This window comes from Macaca thibetana, chromosome 14, assembly GCF_024542745.1.
Source record: "Macaca thibetana thibetana isolate TM-01 chromosome 14, ASM2454274v1, whole genome shotgun sequence".
Taxonomy (NCBI): domain Eukaryota; kingdom Metazoa; phylum Chordata; class Mammalia; order Primates; family Cercopithecidae; genus Macaca; species Macaca thibetana.
The window spans coordinates 66,071,368-66,089,795 of NC_065591.1; the positions used below are offsets into that span (position 1 = coordinate 66,071,368).

At 47.9% G+C, this 18,428-nt stretch overlaps 1 protein-coding gene and 1 long non-coding RNA gene across 4 annotated transcripts in view; one reads left to right on the forward strand and one right to left on the reverse strand.

The window, feature by feature from the left end:
• LOC126935299 (uncharacterized) overlaps nt 1–18,428 on the forward strand; it is a 78,269-nt gene that overhangs the window by 50,866 nt on the left and 8,975 nt on the right. Inside the window, exon 2 of the long non-coding RNA XR_007719206.1 lies at nt 2,517–2,639. This is a non-coding gene — a long non-coding RNA (uncharacterized LOC126935299). The remainder of the gene's footprint in view (nt 1–2,516; nt 2,640–18,428) is intronic.
• On the reverse strand, nt 7,110–17,868 carry KCNE3 (potassium voltage-gated channel subfamily E regulatory subunit 3). Of its 3 annotated transcripts, none has more exons than XM_050756536.1 (4): nt 17,727–17,868; nt 13,123–13,230; nt 12,364–12,508; nt 7,110–7,732 (listed from the first exon to the last, which is right to left on the reverse strand). In XM_050756536.1, the coding sequence occupies exon 4, from the start codon at nt 7,690–7,692 to the stop codon at nt 7,381–7,383; it is 312 nt and encodes a 103-aa protein (XP_050612493.1). In that variant the 5' UTR covers nt 7,693–7,732; nt 12,364–12,508; nt 13,123–13,230; nt 17,727–17,868; the 3' UTR covers nt 7,110–7,380. The 3 variants fall into 3 exon arrangements, with proteins under 3 accessions (XP_050612493.1, XP_050612494.1, XP_050612492.1); XM_050756537.1 differs by adding an exon at nt 13,498–13,533 and having other exon boundaries at nt 12,364–13,230; XM_050756535.1 differs by having other exon boundaries at nt 12,364–13,230.

The window sequence follows — 18,428 nt, forward strand, 5'->3', positions numbered from 1 at the left end:
CAACCAACTATTTGGATTTCACGTTTCACATCTTCAGAGTCCCTTGGAACAATGAGAACAGTGGGTAGAAAAAACAGGCGTTGGAAGCCTTTATTTATGGGAATAGGCTTATATGTAATGGCATGGGGGCTTGGTGCTAGGGTATCGGAACAGGCCAGGACACTGGTGTCTCCAGATTAGGTAAAAGAGAAGGAAGCATGGCCAACAATGTTCCCAGCTGTGTGGACAATTATGCTGGATGTCTGCCAGATGAAGGGTAAAATTCTGTGCTCTAAAAAGTGGCAGCAGAGCTGTAAACCTGTAGTGCTGGGCCCTCTAGTGGCTAGTTCTTTTTCAATGAATAGAGCTGGCTGTTTCCTACACTGCTGTCTCTCACTGCCTTGTCTTTTTAGTTTGCTAGAACCACTAACTACCTCATCTACATTCTATCATCCCATTGCTCTATTATTACTGGTACTGACTTTGGAATGAACTCCATGTTAGGGCACAGTTCTTGAGGAAGTATTGATTCTCTTGGAAACAGACTGAGATGGAGAATTGCATGCAGAAGGTTGTTGGGGGAAGTATTCTTGGGAAATAGGAAATGAGAAAGCAGGGGTGGGCAGAGGAAGAAGCTAACTCACAAGGTGGTTGTCACTGAAGCCTCAGCTGATCCTCTGGGGAATTCCGGAGCTAAGATGGCCCCTCAGAGTTGCCCCAAATCGGTGATGGACTCAGACCTTTGGATCCCTGTATCAGCCCCTCATTGGTTGTGAGCCGCCCAAAGAAGGAGCTGTAACCTTGGTGAGTCAGCTCCCTGGGTGCAATGAGGAATTCAGTTGTTCATAAAATATTAATTTTTCTTTCCTGTTCATGAATTTCTGCGTTTCTTGTTCCCAGGAGCTCATTCTCCCTCAGAGTTCAACCACTGCCACAGATCGTTCTCTCATTTCACCCAGGGAAATAATGTTCTTGGTTTCTTAGCAGCACCTGAAACAAGATTCCTTTTCTATACAAGGAATCTTGTTTCCTTGGTTGGCTGAAAGCCTTGCTTTGTCTGTTTCTCCTATGCCTAAACCGAAATCTTGGATATTATTCTAATGACAGGAGAGACCAGACTCACCTGTGCCAGAAAAAAAAAAAAAAAAAAAATGAGCAAAAGTCACACTCCCAGGATAGGCTAAGTTATACTCAAAAGGCTCCCGTCTTCACCCCCTCCCTCCAAAACATGATCTAATCAGAGTAACAGCACTTCTTCCTTCCCAGCGGGGTTATAAATGTTTTTATCTTAACTAATCCTTTCGGGGGAGAGTTAGGAGGGTGTGGTGAAGACAGGAGCCTGTTGGGGAGAGTGAGGAGGGTGGGATGCAGATTTCTGGGGCTGTCCACCAAAAATAATTCTCTCCTTATTCCACAGTGATAGATGTTTAGCTGGGACTTGACTACTCAGATAGGCACCTCATTTGCCAGCTCCCCTTGCAGCCAGTTTGTGGCCATGTTGTTTAAGCCCTCGTCAATGGAGCTAAGCAGAAGAGATGTACGCAGCTTTTGCCTTGCTTTCTTAAGAGTAAATCCCTGGCCCTGGAATTCCATTTTGTCTTTTTTCTCACTAACCAGAAAATGCTTTGACAATGAGTGACCTTGGAAGCTACATGTTGAAAATGGCAGTTGCTATCCTCAGTCTCTGAATGTTTGAGTAGGGCAAAGCCATCCACCTACTTTGAACACTGAGCTTGGCTCATACTGTACTGGACCTTCATTTTTTATTTTATTTATTTACTTACTTTTTGAGAGCTGGAGTGCAGGGGCATTATCACAGTTCACTGCAGCCACTTGACTTTCCAGGCTCAGGTGACCCACCCGCCTCAGCCTCCCAGAGTACTGGGATTACAGGAGTGAGCTACTGTGCCTGGCCTTACATTGGACTTTCTAACCAAATCCTACCAGTTCTTCATATTCCACTACAAATTCTACTTCTTCCCGGAAACATGCATGAACTTCCCTCTCCCCCTCCACCCACCCTTTTGTTTGTTGTTGTTTTTTGGTTTTTGTTTTTTGAGACAGAGTCTTGCTCTGTCACCCAGGCTAGAGTACAGTGGTGCCATCTCAGCTCACTGCAACCTCTGCCTTCTGGGTTCAAGTGATTCTCCTGCCTCAGCCTCCTGAGTTGCTGGGATTACAGGCACACATCACCACACCCAGCTAATTTTTGTACTTTTTTTTTTTTTTTTTAGTAGAGAGGAGATTTCACCTGGCTGGCCTTGAAATCCTGACCTGAAGTGATCTGCCTGTCTTGGCCTCTCAAAGTGTTGGGATTACAGGAGTGAGCCACTGTGCCCGATGTCCTCTCCTCTTCTTGACCACCACATTAGTATCTGTCCCCCACACTTTTTGGTGCTTAATGATACTGTTTCCTACTTAGTTCTATTTGGTATTGTCCTATTTTTGTTCGTTATTTGATGTGTGCTTCTTGTCTCTTAAACTAGAAGGAGCTCCCAAGATGTGACACTCTGCTTCTACTTTCGTTTCCCCAACAGCACAGCTATCACGGATGCTGATGGGGCCCCAGAGCCCCCTTCGCCAGGCTGCCGTCATCAGCCTAGAGCTGTCCCCATCCCCAGAGATTTGGCCTGAGTCAAATATGAGCACGCCCTGGGAGAGTAAGTACCCCTGTAGCAACTAGCAGCCAATGACTGATATAGGGTAGCAAAATAAGGTCACAAAAGGTGGGGCCAATTCTGTGATGAAAAAAGAGCTTCAGAACCTTCCCAAGGAACGAGGCTATTGCTAATCTCCAACCAAGAGCACTCCTTTGCTTATCTTTCTTCTACTGCTCTATTCTGCAGTAGCTCACAGCTGCTCCCTTCCCCACAGCTGATGGGAACCTCCTCAAAACCTTCTTGTCCCCCTTCCCTGCCAGGGTGGCCCACAACCAATGACTGACTGCTTTGGGGATACAAAAGGCCAGCTGCCTTGTCTCAAGGGAGTGTAATTCTGCTGTGGGACTTATGCCCCCATATATAACAGTTCCCTGTGGATCAGGCTAAGGCTAGATGTGACCAAGACACACTTTGTATGGTACCTTCCCTTTCCTGTCTACTCCACTCTCTCCCTTGCAGGTTTTTCCTGAAAAACACTTCCCATCAATGTCTGTCGGATGGCCAGGTGTGGTGGCTCACGTCCATAATCTCAGCCCTTTAGGAGGCTGAGGCGGGAGGATTGCTTGAGCCCAGGAGTTTGAGACCAGCCTGGGAAAATAGTGAGACCTCATCTCTACTAAAATAAAATATTAGCTGGATGGGATGGAACATGCCTGTAGTCCTAGCTACTTGGGAAACTGATGTGGGAAGATCGCTTGAGCCTAGGAAATCGAAGCTGCAGTGAACCCTGATTAGGCCACTGCACTCCAGCCTGAGCCACAGAGCGAGACCCTGTCTCAAAAAAAAAAAAGACTGTCTCAAGATCTGTTTCCAGGAAACCCAACTTCAGACCACAGGTGTCAGTACTCTGCCATCCTTTTCCCAAATCACTTTCTCATTCATTTCCGGGGACTGTTCAGATCCATGCTCTAGGCTGTGTATACCATGGGACCTAAATTGGGCTGAAAGTACATGAAGGTGCTAGGTCAAAAACAACTGGGCTCTATGGAAGTACTTGTAAGGAATACCTACTTACTGCATAGGGTTGTTATGAGGGTTTTAAAAGCTAAATGAGTTCAAGTGTATAAAACGCTTAGACCAATGCTTTGCATGGAGTAAATGCTCTTAAGTATTAGTGCAGGGACTTCTGGGATGTTTTTGTTTACTTATGCATTCCAAGTGTGCCTAGGTGAATGCTTGGCACATAAAGGCACTCAATAATACCTGTTGAATTGATTGGTTTTGCTTTGAGGGCTTAAGGCGATGTGTCAGGATTTGGCCAGCAGAGGGCAGAACCTGTGAGGCCAAAGCTCCTACCGGCTTTGACTTACAAGCGGTTGCAGGACAGGCTCCCAGACAACAGGGTTGGAGGGAGGGCTGCGTGGAGTGACTATACCATAGGAGATATATATATATATATATATATATTTTTTTTTTTTTTTTTTGAGATTGAGTTTCACTCTTGTTGCCCAGGCTGGAGTGCAATGGCATGATCTTGGCTCACTGCAACCTCTGCCTCCTGTGTTCAAGAGATTCTCTTGCCTTAGCCTCCCAAGTAGCTGGGATTACAGGTGTGCACCACCAAATCTGGCTAATTTTGTATTTTTTTAGAAGAGATGGGGTTTCACCATGTTGATCAGGCTGGATCGAACTCCTGACCTCAAGTGATTCACCTGCCTCGCCTCCCAAACTGTTGGGATTACAGGCTTGAGCCACTGTGCCTGGCCACCGTAGGATATTAGAATGTTTAAATTTTACTCCCTTCAAATCCTAGAATTTTATTTAGTCCAACCTGGGTGTGTTTAAGGAAACATACTGAGCTCTTAGTTTGTGAATTCAGGCAGATCCGTTGTTCCAGGCCCCGAGATCCCTGGAGTTGCCCTGGTGTCTGTAGCTCCTTCTTTAAACTTGTGAACTACCCCATACACTTCAGAAATTCCCTTCTGTACTTATGCTAATATACATCAGGTGCCTGTAACTTGCAACCGAAATAATTTGTATTTTATGATTAAGCCCATGGAGTGTGAGGACTGTGTGAAGGGGAGCCTTCTCCACTGGGGACACTGAAGTCATAGAGTAGCCCCAGGAGGCCTGCTTCCTGCTGTCTCCCCAGCCTACCTGCCCTCATCAGGAAGGAGCTCCCTGACATCTGCCTCCAGGCTTCCCTGATCTTGTTCCCTTCATTCACTCTGCCCATTTAGCTCTGTCCTAGCTTTCAAAGCCCAGTTCAAGTTCTACCTCTCTCTGACTCCTCCTAGTCAATTTCATTTCTCAAAATCCTTATGGCATTCATCACCTGACCATTCATTCTTACACCCACTTGCGTCCCATATTTTATTTGGAAGTTTGGGCTGGGTGGTGTCTAAAGTCCTATCAGCTGTAAATTTCTCAATCTGTTGTCTTCCCATATGTCACATCTCCTTGAGGAAGTCTCCATCTTCTCCCTCAAGAAGAGATGAGGAAGGGTTTGAGCAACAGGGCTCAGCACAGGTTTGCAGAGCATCAACATAACCGCACATGGCAGCAAATGTGGCCCATGATCTCCATTCAAGAACCCAAAGGCTTTTATTTTTATTTTTTCAAAATGGAAGTACCTTTTTTCCTTTTATTATATAAGTAACATACTTATGGTCAAGTCAGTCAAATATTACATAAATTTATAATGTGGAAAGGGAAAATCACCCATAATTCAATTCCTCAGAGATAACTACTATCAAAATATTATTTCAGAGTTCTGCTATACACAAATATGCATGTTTCAGTGGGTACTTCTGGGGACCACATGGAGATCCCTTAAGTTGAAACTGGACAAACAGAACAGTGGATGGTTCTAGCTGAGATTTGGGATAGTTTCTGAATTCAGAAGTATTCACCAGCCACATCGCATGTATTAGCTGGAACCATATATGAAACTACAATACTCAGCTGTTTCTAACCTACACAGTGATTACATATGGCTCCACTTAATGTATATGAAGCCTAGAATGTCAGAACTGATAGAGCCTTAGAGACTTTCAAGTCTATTTCATTATGTTGAAGAGGAAAACGGATGAGAGATAGAAGTGTCCAGCCTAAGATCATATACCACCTTAAGTGGTAGAATCAGGGCTGCTTCTCTTCCTACTGGACCATGTACCTACGTCTCATACTCTGCTTCTTTTAATATAATAATATTTTAGGTGCGATATCAGTCTTGTCTTGTCTTTTTTTTTTTTTTTTTTTTTTTTTTGAGACAGAGCCTTGCTCTGTCGCCCAGGCTGGAGTGCAGTGGTGCAATCTTGGCTCACTGCAACCTCCGCCTCCCGGGTTCAAACAATTCTCCTGCCTCAGCCTCCCAAGTAGCTGGGAATACAGGCACCCGCCACCAGGCCTGGCTAATTTTTGTATATTTTTAGTAGACGGGGTTTCACCATGTTGGCCAGGCTGGTCTCGAACTCCTGACCTCAGGTGATCTGCCCACCTTGGCAATATCAGTCTTTTAGAAGCAGATTCAATATGACCTCAGAAAACTCACAGATAGTCGTGGTGGCTCACACCTGTAATCCCAGCACTTTGGGAGACCGAGATGGGCAGATCACTTGAGGCCAGGAGTTCGAGACGAGCCTGGGCAACAACATGGTGAAACCCTGCCTCTACTTTAAAAAAAAAAAAAAAAAAAAATATATATATATATATATATATATATATAAAAATTAGCTGGGTGTGGTGACAGGAATCTGTAATCCCAGCTACTCAGGTGGCTGAGGCAGGATAATTGCTTGAACCTGGGAGGTGGGGGTTGCAGTAAGCCAAGACTGGGTTGCTGCACTGCAGCCTGGGTGACATAGGGAGACTGTCTCAAAAAAAAGAAAAAGAAAAAGAAAAAACATTTCTCACAGAACTCAAAACTGAAGAGGCTGCTTTGGAGGTAGTTTAGTCCTGTTGACTAGCAATGTGGCTGGGAAGTACCCTGTGACTTGGTTCAAGAAGCATATGAACCATAGAGCTAACAAGGCCTAACATTCAGGGTCCTGACTCACATGAGCTCCTTCTTAAGGTCCTAGTAGGAGCCCTAGCAACATATTAATGTGGCAGTATATTTGCATAATGTTTGCAAAAGTAAGATATTTTAGAATTCTTTTTCTTAAAGAGAGTCCCCAGAATTGTATGACCTTCAGGCCTGGATCCACTCCTGTGTGGCACAGAGTTTTGAAAAGCACTAGGCAAGGAGACCAGAGTTCCTGGGTTCCAATCATGGCACTACTCAGGCCCAAATGGGCGGCACAGCACTTGCCCTGCTTTCTTTATGGGAGTGCGAGTGGGAGTGGTGGCAGGGTGGTGGTGGTAAATCATATCTGTGATATGGGATAATCATCACTGCTTCTCATGGCTTTTGAAGATAACACATAAAAAATGTGTCCCCAGAGCATCTTCCTGTCTCATCTCCCTCTGCTACAACTTCTCCTTTCTCCAACCTTCAGGCCCCCAGTACTCCAGCCACTGAACCAGTTATTGGTCATTATCTGTTGCTACTTTTATATGTTTGTTCATGGACTCCCACTGTTTATAAAGTCTATCTTTTCCTGGGAAAAAATCCTTATGCACAAGGCTTCGGTCTACCAGCCCCTCTTCTCCCACCCCAGTGATGACCTCCCTTAGCCCTGTTTCTTGTTGCTCTTACAGATAGGGACACTGAGACCTGATGCAGTCCACAGCAGAGTTCTGGAGGCCCCAGACGCAATCCCCAGGTGTCTTGGTCTTCCACCATTCCAGCCCTCTCGTGTTAGATCATAGACACACGGTTCTTGATATACACATGATAGGGGTCACTACGCTTGTCCACTTTGCGGGAGCGGGTATATCCCAGGATGAGGCTGCCCACAGTGACAGCAAATAGAAACATGACAAAGAGAATGTACATGTAGGAGTTGTCATCACGGCCAGGTAGGCTGGCCGGTCGCTCTTCAGTCTGGTTGTCTGGCCCCAGCCCTGGCCCTGGCCGGCAGAGCAAATTGCTATGAAGAGTGGCATTTAAAGCCTTCAGCACGGCATGTAGGCTCTCATACCAAGTCTCAGTTCCATTGGTAGTCTCCATAGCAACAGGGATTGAGGTGGGGGAAGACTCGGTAGAAGCTCTGTTGGCAAGAGAAAAGAGAGAGGGGATGGCTCTGTCACCTGGAGCTCAAATGACCTCCTCCCTTCAGATCCCAGTAAAATCCTAGCATCATGGCTGATATGGTTTGGCTGTGTCCTTATCCAAATCTCATCTGGAATCATAGCTCCCATAATCCCCATGTGTCATGGGAGGGACCCAGTAGGAAGTAACTGAATCATGGGGGTGGGTTTTTCCCATGCTGTTCTCATGACAGTAAATAAGTCTCAAGAGGGCCGGGCGCGGTGGCTCAAGCCTGTAATCCCAGCACTTTGGGAGGCCGAGACGGGCGGATCACGAGGTCAGGAGATCGAGACCATCCTGGGTAACACAGTGAAACCCCGTCTCTACTAAAAATACAAAAACTTAGCCGGGCGAGGTGGCAGGCGCCTGTAGTCCCAGCTACTCGGGAGGCTGAGGCAGGAGAATGGCGTGAACCCAGGAGGCGGAGCTTGCAGTGAGCTGAGATCCGGCCACTGCACTCCAGCCTGGATGACAGAGCAAGACTCCGTCTCAAAAAAAAAAAAAAAATAAGTCTCAAGAGATCTGATGGTTTTATAAAGGGCAGTTCCCCTGTACCTGCTCTCTTGCCTGCCACCATGTAAGATGTGCCTTTGCTCCTCCTTTGCCTTCTGCCGTGATTGTGAGGCCTCCCCAGCCATGTGGAACTGTGAGTGCATTAAACCTCTTTTTCTTTATAAACTGCCCAGGCTCGGGTATTCCTTCATGGCAGTATGAAAATGGACTAATACAATAGCTTATTCTGGTTACTTGATTACATGTGTGTCTTTTCCACTAGACCATATACTAAATAATAAAGGCAGGGCCTATATTTGTTTTACTGACTGCTATATGCAATCACTTATGACAGCACTCGATAAGTACTCAAATAATTGTAGAATAAAGCCTTCCCCGACCATCAGAACCCATACTAATCTCTCATTTCTTTAGATTCTATAAATCACTGAACTTTAGGTTAGAAGGACCTTAAGGATTATTTAATGTAACTCTTGCCATTTTACACACAGGGAAACTGAGGCCTTGAGAGAATAAGTGGCTTGTCCATGATCACAGAATATTGGAGGTAGAGCCAAGACAGAAAGCCCTGCTCCTTATGGCTAGCTTAGAGCTGCTTCCACTTCCAAGCTAGCTCTCAGCAGGACTGTGTGGCACCATAAGAAGATATTCATCACAACTCTCCTTCAGCACAGTTCTCTTTATAGACTCCACAGACAGGCTGGGCACAGTGGCTCATGCCTGTAATCCTAGCACTTTGGGAGGCTGAGGCGGGTGGATCACTTGAGGTCAGGAGTTGGAGACCAGCCTTACCAACATGGTAAAACCCCATCTCTACTAAAAATACAAAAATTAGCTGGGCGTGGTGGTGAGCACTTGTAATCCCAGCTACTTGGGAGGCTGAGGCAGGAGAATCGCTTGGACCCAGAAGGTGGAGGTTGCAGTGAGCCGAGATAGAGCTGCTGTATTCCAGCTTGGGCCACAGAGTGTGACTTTGTCTCAAAAGAAAAAAAAAAAAAGACTCCATGGGTACACCTTTTTGGAAGATGTCTGGGGATGGTTTAAATTTCATCCTACCTAGAGGCCAGAAGCTGGATCATTTGACCTCTCAAGCATCCTGTGTCCCAAAGACTAGATATTCCTAGCTATTTGCAGAAATTCTGTTGGAAAGGAGGTGGTCAGGGAAATGGGAACAGGTTGGCAACCACTGTAGGCGCTGGAGAAGAGAAGAACAGCTTGGGCCTGAGGGCGGGAGAGTGAAAGGAGTTCTCAGTCTGGCTTGAGGTTTACCTGCCCACAAAAAGAAGACACAAGCACGCCAACTATCTTGTCTCCTGAAATAAAGTCATTATGTACCTGGCATATACTAAGTGATTATAAATGTTCCTTTTCCTTCTTCTCAGAGATCCTTAGTCTATAATATAGAAATAACCTTTTTTTTTTTTTTTTTGAGATGGAGTCTCGCTCGTCGCCCAGGCTGGAGTGCAGTAGCGCGATCTCAGCTCACTGCAAGCTCCACCTCCTAAGTTCACGCCATTCTCCTGCCTCAGCCTCCCAAGTAGCTGGGACTACAGGCGCCCGCCACCATGCCTGGCTAATTTTTTTGTATTTTTAGTAGAGATGTGGTTTCACCGTGTTAGCCAGGATGGTCTTGATCTCCTGACCTCATGATCCACCCGCCTCAGCCTCTCAAAGTGCTGGGATTACAGCCGTGAGCCACTGTGCCCAGTCAGAAAGAACATCTTAAAACAGACTTGCATCCTTGTCTCTGAAAAACCATATGTCATTCCCTGTAAACAAGGCCCCACACTCACTTCCTTTAGGGAAGCCTCCGTTCAGTGCTCCCCACCCCTCAGCCACACTACACCACCTTTATCATCACAGCCTTCCCTTCCCCCCAACACTTAACATATAAGGCAATATGTGGCTATCCTCTTGTTTTTGATAAGGATATCATCAGGCCACATGTGCCTGGTCAGCAGGGCTATGTCTCTTCCTCCAATCTGGAGGACTACCCTGAGACTGGGTGTTCTCCTTTCCCAGGGCACTACCCTGCGACTGGCTGGGCATTCCCTTTTTCTAGGGGACTGCCCTAAGACTGAATGGGTGTTATCCTTCTCTCAATAGTTTCTAGTAAAGATGTCCACTTTAAGGAATTCTCTATGGGCCAAGCATTCAGTCCTCCATCATATGGGCAGAACTGTTAACAAACTAAAGTTAACTAATGTGACTATTAACCATAAGATCTCTTCCCTGGAAAATATGATCATTCTGACCATGATAAATATTCATCAATGGCTCTATGAATGCAATTAGCCAGGACTGGGCAGCATTTTATGCAAGGCCTTTGGGGCCCTCTGCCATCTAGTACTTGTGCTGTCCTGTCTGGATGGAGGAGGGGAGAAGAACAAGAGCTCACTGAGTTAAGATCCAGGAGATATACGTTCTCATCTACTACCCCATGTGTCAGGCAAAAGATCTGTGGCTGCTTCTTCCCTCGTGTCTGCCAATAGCAAGTAGGAGCAGCATGAGGAAATAACTCAAAAAATCATCCAGATAGTTATCACCAATATGGGCCAGGCCCTGTGATGGGAGCTCGGGGTGGCTCAGATCCAGTGCCTTCGCCCAGATCCAGGGGCTCTGCTCTGATACAATGCAGGGGACAAGCCAGGAGCTACTAAGGCTAAAAGGAATAAGTAATGGATACTGATCAGGGCTTAGAGAGTGTCCACAGTGATGGAGGCATTTGAGTTGGACCTTGAAGGATTTTTAAGAGGCAGAGAAGACAAAGGAAGGCAACATGAGCAAAGGCGCAACAAAGTGTGTACGTGTTTAGAAGAATGGAAAGTAGCATAAAGAGGTTGAAGTGTAAGATGTGTAGAAGAATAGCATAGGATGTGGGACACGAGAGATAGGAGCCAGATCATGGGCAGCCTTGAGTGCCACTCTGTAGAGTTGGAACTTTATTCTGTAGCTAGGGAAGATAAAATGGTCAGATCTGTGCCTGGAAAGGATACTCTGACTGTCATGTGGACTGGAGGGAGCTGGAATTGAGGCAGTGAGCCCAGCTACACGAGTCTTGAAATAGTTTAGTGCAAGATGCTGAGTCACGAGTTGGGGCAGAGAGGATAACAAAGTGTGGAAGTAGGGGTAGAGACAGATGTGAGACCCGAGGAGGAAATGGCCAAGTAAGTGTTGAAGGAGGAAGGAGCCTCAGGCAATTTCACAGGTAGACAACAAACAAACAGTGTAAGTGTCTGGAGGAGCCTACTCTGAAGGAAATAAGTTCCTTTCCCTGGTTGGGCTTCGGTTTCCTCATCTACCAAAAGAGATGACCATAGAGTTGTTGTATGGTAGGTATAGAGTTTCAGTTTTGCAAGATGAAAAGGTTCTGGAGATCTGCTGCACAACAAGGTGAATCTAGCTAACACTACTGAGTGTACACTCAAGAATGACTAAGATGGTACATTTGTGTGTGTGTGTGTGTGTGTTTTAAGCACAATTTAAAAAAATAGGCCAGGTGCGGTGGCTCACTCCTTTAATCCCAGTACTTTGGGAGGCTGAGGTGGGCGGGTCACCTGAGGTCAGGAGTTCAAGACCAGCCTAGCCAACATGGAGAAACCCCATCTCTACTAAAAATACAAAAATTAGCCAGGCACATGCCTGTATTTCCAGCTGCTCAGGAGGCTGAGGCAGGAGAACCGCTTGAACTTTGGAGGCAGAGGTTGCAGTGAGCCGAGATCATGCTACTGCACTCCAGCCGGGGCAGCAGAGCAAGACCTCTGTCTCAAAAAAAAAAAAAAAAAAAAAAAAGAAAAATGATCATCCTTGGCCTCCTCTTTCAAGGCTTGCTATGAGTATACACTTGTATTATAGAGAAGAGGATTAAAAACTTTTTATTTTCAAGAAGCAAATATGTACACATAGGTTTAAAAAAAAAAGAATGGACACAGCACATACTGTGAAGGTGAAAGCTCCTAGTTGTCCCGAGCTCCAATCCCAGGGCAGGGCAGTTACCATTCAGTTTTCTTACGTATCATCGGAAAGGGGTTTTAACTGACAGGGAGAGGGAGGGAAATCTCAACCTGGAAGACTCACCAGCTGGCAAATCCGCTGGCTCTCAGTCAGTTTCAGGAGTCTCTTTGTGGACACACTAAGGCTCCTCAGCCCCCGAGCCTCTTCAGGATGTCTCTGGACACATCTGAGATCTCAGTATTGACTTCGGAGCTGGGAAAGCCCAGAGCTAGAAAGCAGGAGAGAAAGCAGAAAAGGAAGGAACCAGGGTGGATTGCCCAAGGCCAGGCCCCAAGGATTGTGCAATAGTCCTGCTGTGGGCTCTGACCCCCTCCCACAGCCCCTCCCCTTCCTGCAGCAGCTGGGTCAGGCCAGCCTAGGGTTGCAGTTACAGGAACTGTGCAGTGACCAAAGGGCCTCTGATTGCTGTCCCCCAACTCCAGACTTAGTGTCTTCATCGGGTGACATCATGAGAAACCTATTTAACATGTGGACTCACACTCAGGGACCAGCTGATGGTGCAGCCTAAAACATTCCCTTTCCTAAGGGTTACCTTAGCAAGGGCCTTTTAGAATGCCAAGGGAACAGACATGAGTGGGAGAATGGCAGCTGCGTTGATATTTTGCACAGGAACAAATGATGTGTTACCACCCAATCTATTCAGATAGACAGGATATGAACACGGTCACAGAATGAGCACTATCTGTAGCAGAGCTCTGTTGTGAAAATTAAAGAACATCATGTAGTGCTTGGCACTAGACACTGCACAGATGGCGGTGGTTGTATTTTGTAGAGCAGAGGCTGGAAGGGCCTTCAGAGCCCATCTAGGCTATATGCCCTTACTTTACGGTGAAGGAAATGGAAACCCAGGGGGTTGTCCCGGCTCAGCTGCTCCTTGTGTGACTTTGGACGTAAGACTTCCCTTTTCTGTGCCTCAGCTTCTGTCTGCATCTGTAAAATGAAGGGGTCCCAGTTGGTTCTAATGTCCTGTGATGATCTGAATCATGAAACCAAGCTGTGAAACCATGGGAAGTTAGACAGGCTGATGGGAGAAGCATTTTGGGGGATTTCTAGAGCTTCTCAAATCCCAAGATAGAGAAGGCTGTGGACCTTTTCCTCACAGGCTAAGATGCTTCTGAGCCCTGGGACTGACTTACATCTAATATCCCAGCCGAGCCAAACTGAGGGATTTACTCATTTTTCCTCTTCACAGCTCACCTGCCAGGATGATCCAGCCTGAGGAGGAGATAGACTCTGCAGAAAGTGGGAGAAGGGGACAGTGTGGAGGTCAGCGGGGGGCTTTGAGGCAGTGTTCCATGAGGGGAATAAAGATTCATGAGACCTTTCACACCTCAGGGCCTCTCTGGATAGACTAGGATGTTTGTGATTCTGACAGGAGGAGGAAAGAGGCCATAGTTCCATACCTCTAGGTGCTGGGTTTGTGTGGGAGGGAGGGCCTGGGTGCAAGGGCCTCCTGTCTGAATTAGGCGAGGCAGAAAAGCTGATGAAGGCACAGGTTGGTTCTCTTTGGGGCTCTGGGACTGCCTCTGGGGCTCAAGCTGGGGACTCGCAGTCAGGAACGGGGGAGTTTTGCCACTGTTTCTGAGTTCCTTGGCTTCCCTGTCCAGGAGAGTCCCTGATTACCAAGATCCTTGGATGGGGAAGACAGAGCTCCTGCCCTGGAGAGGTCTTGCCTTGAAATAGAAGATAGGCCAGTGAGGAAAGAGGGTGAGCAGATGGCCAAGCTGACAGGGACTTTAAGGATCTTCTAGAATCTAGATTCCAGGCCAACCCTCCATTTCGTAGATGAGGGAACTGAGGCTCAGAAGGGAGAAGTGACTAGTCCAAAATGACATGGCCCATAAATGGCAGCACTCAGACAAGAACCCAGGTGTTTGGCGGTACTGTTCAGGTGCTCTTTCCACTACAAATGGCAGTGTTTCCTCACATCTAAGCTTCACATCACACCAGACACAGCCTCCTAGTGTCATGGGGCATCATCTCCTCTAACTTTGTTACTATGGCCTTTTCGTGCACCACAGATTCTCACCAATCTTAGTCAAGGACCCAGTGAGATGGAGCTTGGTAAGCTTCGGAGGAGGAGGTAGCCTTCCTTTATGCTCTCGTCTCCCATGCACCCCGCTGCTCCAGACCTACTCCTGATTCCCTAGATGAGCCAAGTTCACTCTCTGTTCCTGCTGTTTCCCACACATTACCAGGTTCTCACAAAATGCACTTGCCTTGCACTTGTCCAACCCCTACTTGGGGACTAAAGCTGTGATCTGAGGGATGAACTGGGGATCTTAGTGGGGTTTTCGTTCAGGTTGCTCTGGGGGAAAAGTGAAACTCTACCCTTGGGTCTTTCTTTCCCATTGCTCCATTTCAGCTACTCTTTCAGAATGAGCGTCTTCAGTGTCTGGAAATGAAGTACAGAGAGGCAGGTAGAAAAAGTCACATAAAGCAGGTAGGTGATCCAAAGACAGCTCCTGGGGTGTACAGTTTTGCCACTGTCCCCTCAGTGGTCTTACCACTCTTGTGGACTGGAGAGCTGGTGGAGTGGGAGAGGAGTTGAAGGAGTAGCCCCTAGCATCCAGTTGGAAGGAAAAGGAATAGAATCTGAGCTGGAAGAGATCTTCATGATCATGTTGTTGGTGCAACCCCCTCATTCAACCAGTGGGAAAATAGACCCTCCTCCCCAAGGCAATCACCTGCTTAAAGTCTCACAGCCCAGTAGTGGCAGAGTTGGAGCCAGAAACCAAGTATCTTGACTTCCCCTCCACAGACCTTTCCACTATAAGTTCCCTTCTGCCAGTAGGGCAGACTCTAAACTCTTCTGATTACCACTGAAGTGCCTTGAAATGTGACTCTGACACTGGCCTCATCTCCCCGCAGCTCTTCTCAGTGGCCTGCACCCATGACACTGAACTACAGGCCACTCTCCAAATACTCCTTGCACTTGCACATCTCTTGCCTTTGCTCATGCTGTTTTCTTAAACAAGAATGCCCTTCCTCTTTTTACCTGCCCGGCAAACTCCTACTCATCCTTCAAGACCCAGCTCCAATTCATCTCTGTAGACCTTCTCCTGGGACACCTCCTTCCTCACTCCCTAGCCAGTTAGTCTCTCCCTCTTGTTTTTTTCCCCAAAAGTGCTTTGCACAAAGACTTATTAGAGCACTATGCTGTATTGAAATTGTGTGTTTGTGTGTGTGTGTAACTGTGCTTTGAGGTAAGAGGGCAGGGTCCTGTGCCTCATACATTTCTTTATTTCCCAGCCCTGATAGCTAGCAGGCATTCAAGAATAAATGAATCAATGCCTCTTCTCTAAGAGCATGCCTCTGCTCTGGCACACACATATACATTCATGAAAACAGCTTACAATATTTAAAAAGCAACCTCCAGGGAAGGGCAAAACAGATTTCATTTGGTCTGGGGAAGGGATGGCTCAAAGAAAAGCAGTCATCTCAGTCAGGTGGGGTGAGTCACAGGAGGAGGAATTCTAAGCTTTCTTTGGAAGCCCAGATGCTCCCTGCACCTGGACCCCATTCAATCCAAAGGGCAAACATTCTTGGCCTCAAAACACCAGCAATGGCTTTGCAACCCTCTTCCCTGTGTACCTACCCAGGGTGTGGCTATATACACCCACCCCCTGCACACACACACACAGTCCAACTCCCCGGTCCTTCGGCCTGTGATCTTGCCGTTCAAGTGTTCCTTTCATGATTCTAATCTTGACTGTATGCTTGGCTCTGTGTCCTTGAACACTGCATTTACTTCCTCTGAACCTCATCTATAAGATGGGGATAATGATCCCTGCCCTGCCTAACTCATATGAGAACTGGAGGAGACAAGAGATGGGAAAGTTTTAGAAATTGCAAACATACAAGAAAATTATCAGGCAGCCTGGTCACACTGTTTCCTTTTCTGTCTCCATATCTTTCCTTTCCCCCCATATTATCAAGAACAGCCATCTCTATGTCTCCTTTCCCACCCCCGCTCTCCTAGCCTCAGACGCAACCAGGAGGTTCTTATTATTCTTCTTGATTCCCAGGAACCTCACCTTCTCCAGAAGCCTTCCTTGTTTCCCACCCTCTCTGATCATCCCTGCAGTCCTTTATCATTGAGGGGTACCATTCTGTAGTCCTGTAGCTGGTGGAGAACACATCAGAGGGGGAATCAGGAGACCTGGGTTCCTGCCCCTACTATGCCAACACGTCTAGTCATGCATTTTGGTTGAGTAACTATCACTCTAGGCCTCATTTTCCTCATCAATAAGATGGAGTTTCTTGTCTTTCTTCCCTCTCAGAAGGTATTTTGATCACTAGCACATTAAATTTATGGACGTGCTTTGAGAGGTATGGAGTGAGTGAGGGATGGAGAAGGTGATGGTTATCATCTCAAGGAGTCAAGAAAATCTGAAAGCAGTTTCCAGGCCCCCAGCATGGGTCTCCTCCATCAGGAACAAAGTGGAGGGATGCAAGGAAATAAGGAGGCGCTCACACGTTTACAATATGCCTTTGTAGGTGAAGCGGAGAGAGCCCTGGGCTAGGACTGAGGAAACTTGGGTTCTAATTCTGTTTGGTCTCTGTTGTAACCTTAGGTAAATCATCTCCCCTGGGGTATCAGTTTCCCTATATGCAAATTAGTGGGGAGTCGGGAGAGGATTTTAGGAGGGGATACTTTGGTGGGCTTTCATGCAAGGACTAAACTCACTTATTTTCGAGATAAGAGACTCCCAGGTCCAATCCCCCTTTCTCCTTCTGTCCCATGAGGTGTGCAGGCAACAGGAGCAGGAGGCCCATTTTACAAATGGTGACCCAGGAAAAGCGAGGGCAAGGCGCAGAGCTGAGGGGTGACTGCCCGGCTTTACACAGCCTGTAAACTAGAACTCAAGTCTCCCGACTCCCAGCCTCGACCTATGTTACTGGCAGCAGAGGATGATTTTGGGAGTCCCCAGCTTTCCCGGGACTAGGTCAGACAGGGTGAAGGGACACAGTGTGGTAGAGGGAATGAGCAAGTCAGCTCCGCAGAGCCAGTGGCCCCGGCCAAATGAGACTGTGCTGGGTCCTGAAGTGTCTTTTCTGCGCGTGCACTGGCTGCCAGCCGCAGGTGTTCACTTGCACTCCTGTGGGTGTGGAGGAACTTTTCTTGTCGCCGTCTTGAGGGCTGGGACTAACGGCGCAAGTCCCCACGGTTTCCAGACGGGGCGCGCAGAGCCCAGCTCCCTACTCCCACATGCTGCTCTGCGATCACTGCGCTCGGGAGGATCGGGAGGATGGGGAGGATCCTGGAGGACTTGCTCGGTATTTGCAGCGCCCACCCCTGCCCCACGCCCCGTCGGTTCCACAGTCACGGAGAGTGCCCCGTGACCCTTGGAAGGGAGGCGGGAAGACCCCTCACTTGCACCCCCGACTGTAGCTCAGCCTTCCCAGCTCAGTGGGTGCCTTACCTGCCTCTCAGCAAGGCTCTGGGGCGCCCGTTTGCTCGCTGGCCTCTGACCGAGGATGGCCCAGGCGCTGCGACCCTGTGCATTCCACCGGCCCGGTTCCACTCCGCGGGTGCCCCGCACCGCCCAGCGCGCTCTCTGGCTCTGGGCTCCCACCCGCGCTCGGCTCCCTTTTCCCTCCCCCAGTCGTCCCCTCCCCCGGCCCCGCCCGAGCCCCAGCACACCCACTTCTCCCGGGGCTGGCCTTGAGTGCCTCCGCCCAGCTCCTTGGCCTCCCCTGGCTGTGGGCTATGACCCTTCCGTCCCCTGCAGCGCCTGCTTCCTGGACCAGAGACCGAAAGCCTCTCGCTCCGCTGGGCCTCAGCAAGCCCAGCATGAGGCCTATCTCCAGGAGCCGACTTTGCTGCGGCGTGGCTGTGTGGTGGTGGGCGAATCGCTGCCCCTCACCGGGACTTGGCCTCGCTGTAAAGTTGGTATAGTTCCACCATGCATTCTTCACAGGCTTATGGTTGGGGTCAGATGAGACCTTTGAGTCCAAAGTATTAAAACCAAAGGGTCAACAGCAAGTTAATATGATTCTTACACAAACTTTTCTACATAGGATGCAGAGGCCCAGTTGGAGAAGGGATTTGCCCAGGTGGCAGAGCCCAGACCCAAAATCTGCTACACACCCCCCTCTCTCTGAGTAGCACCAGCAGGTGTTTC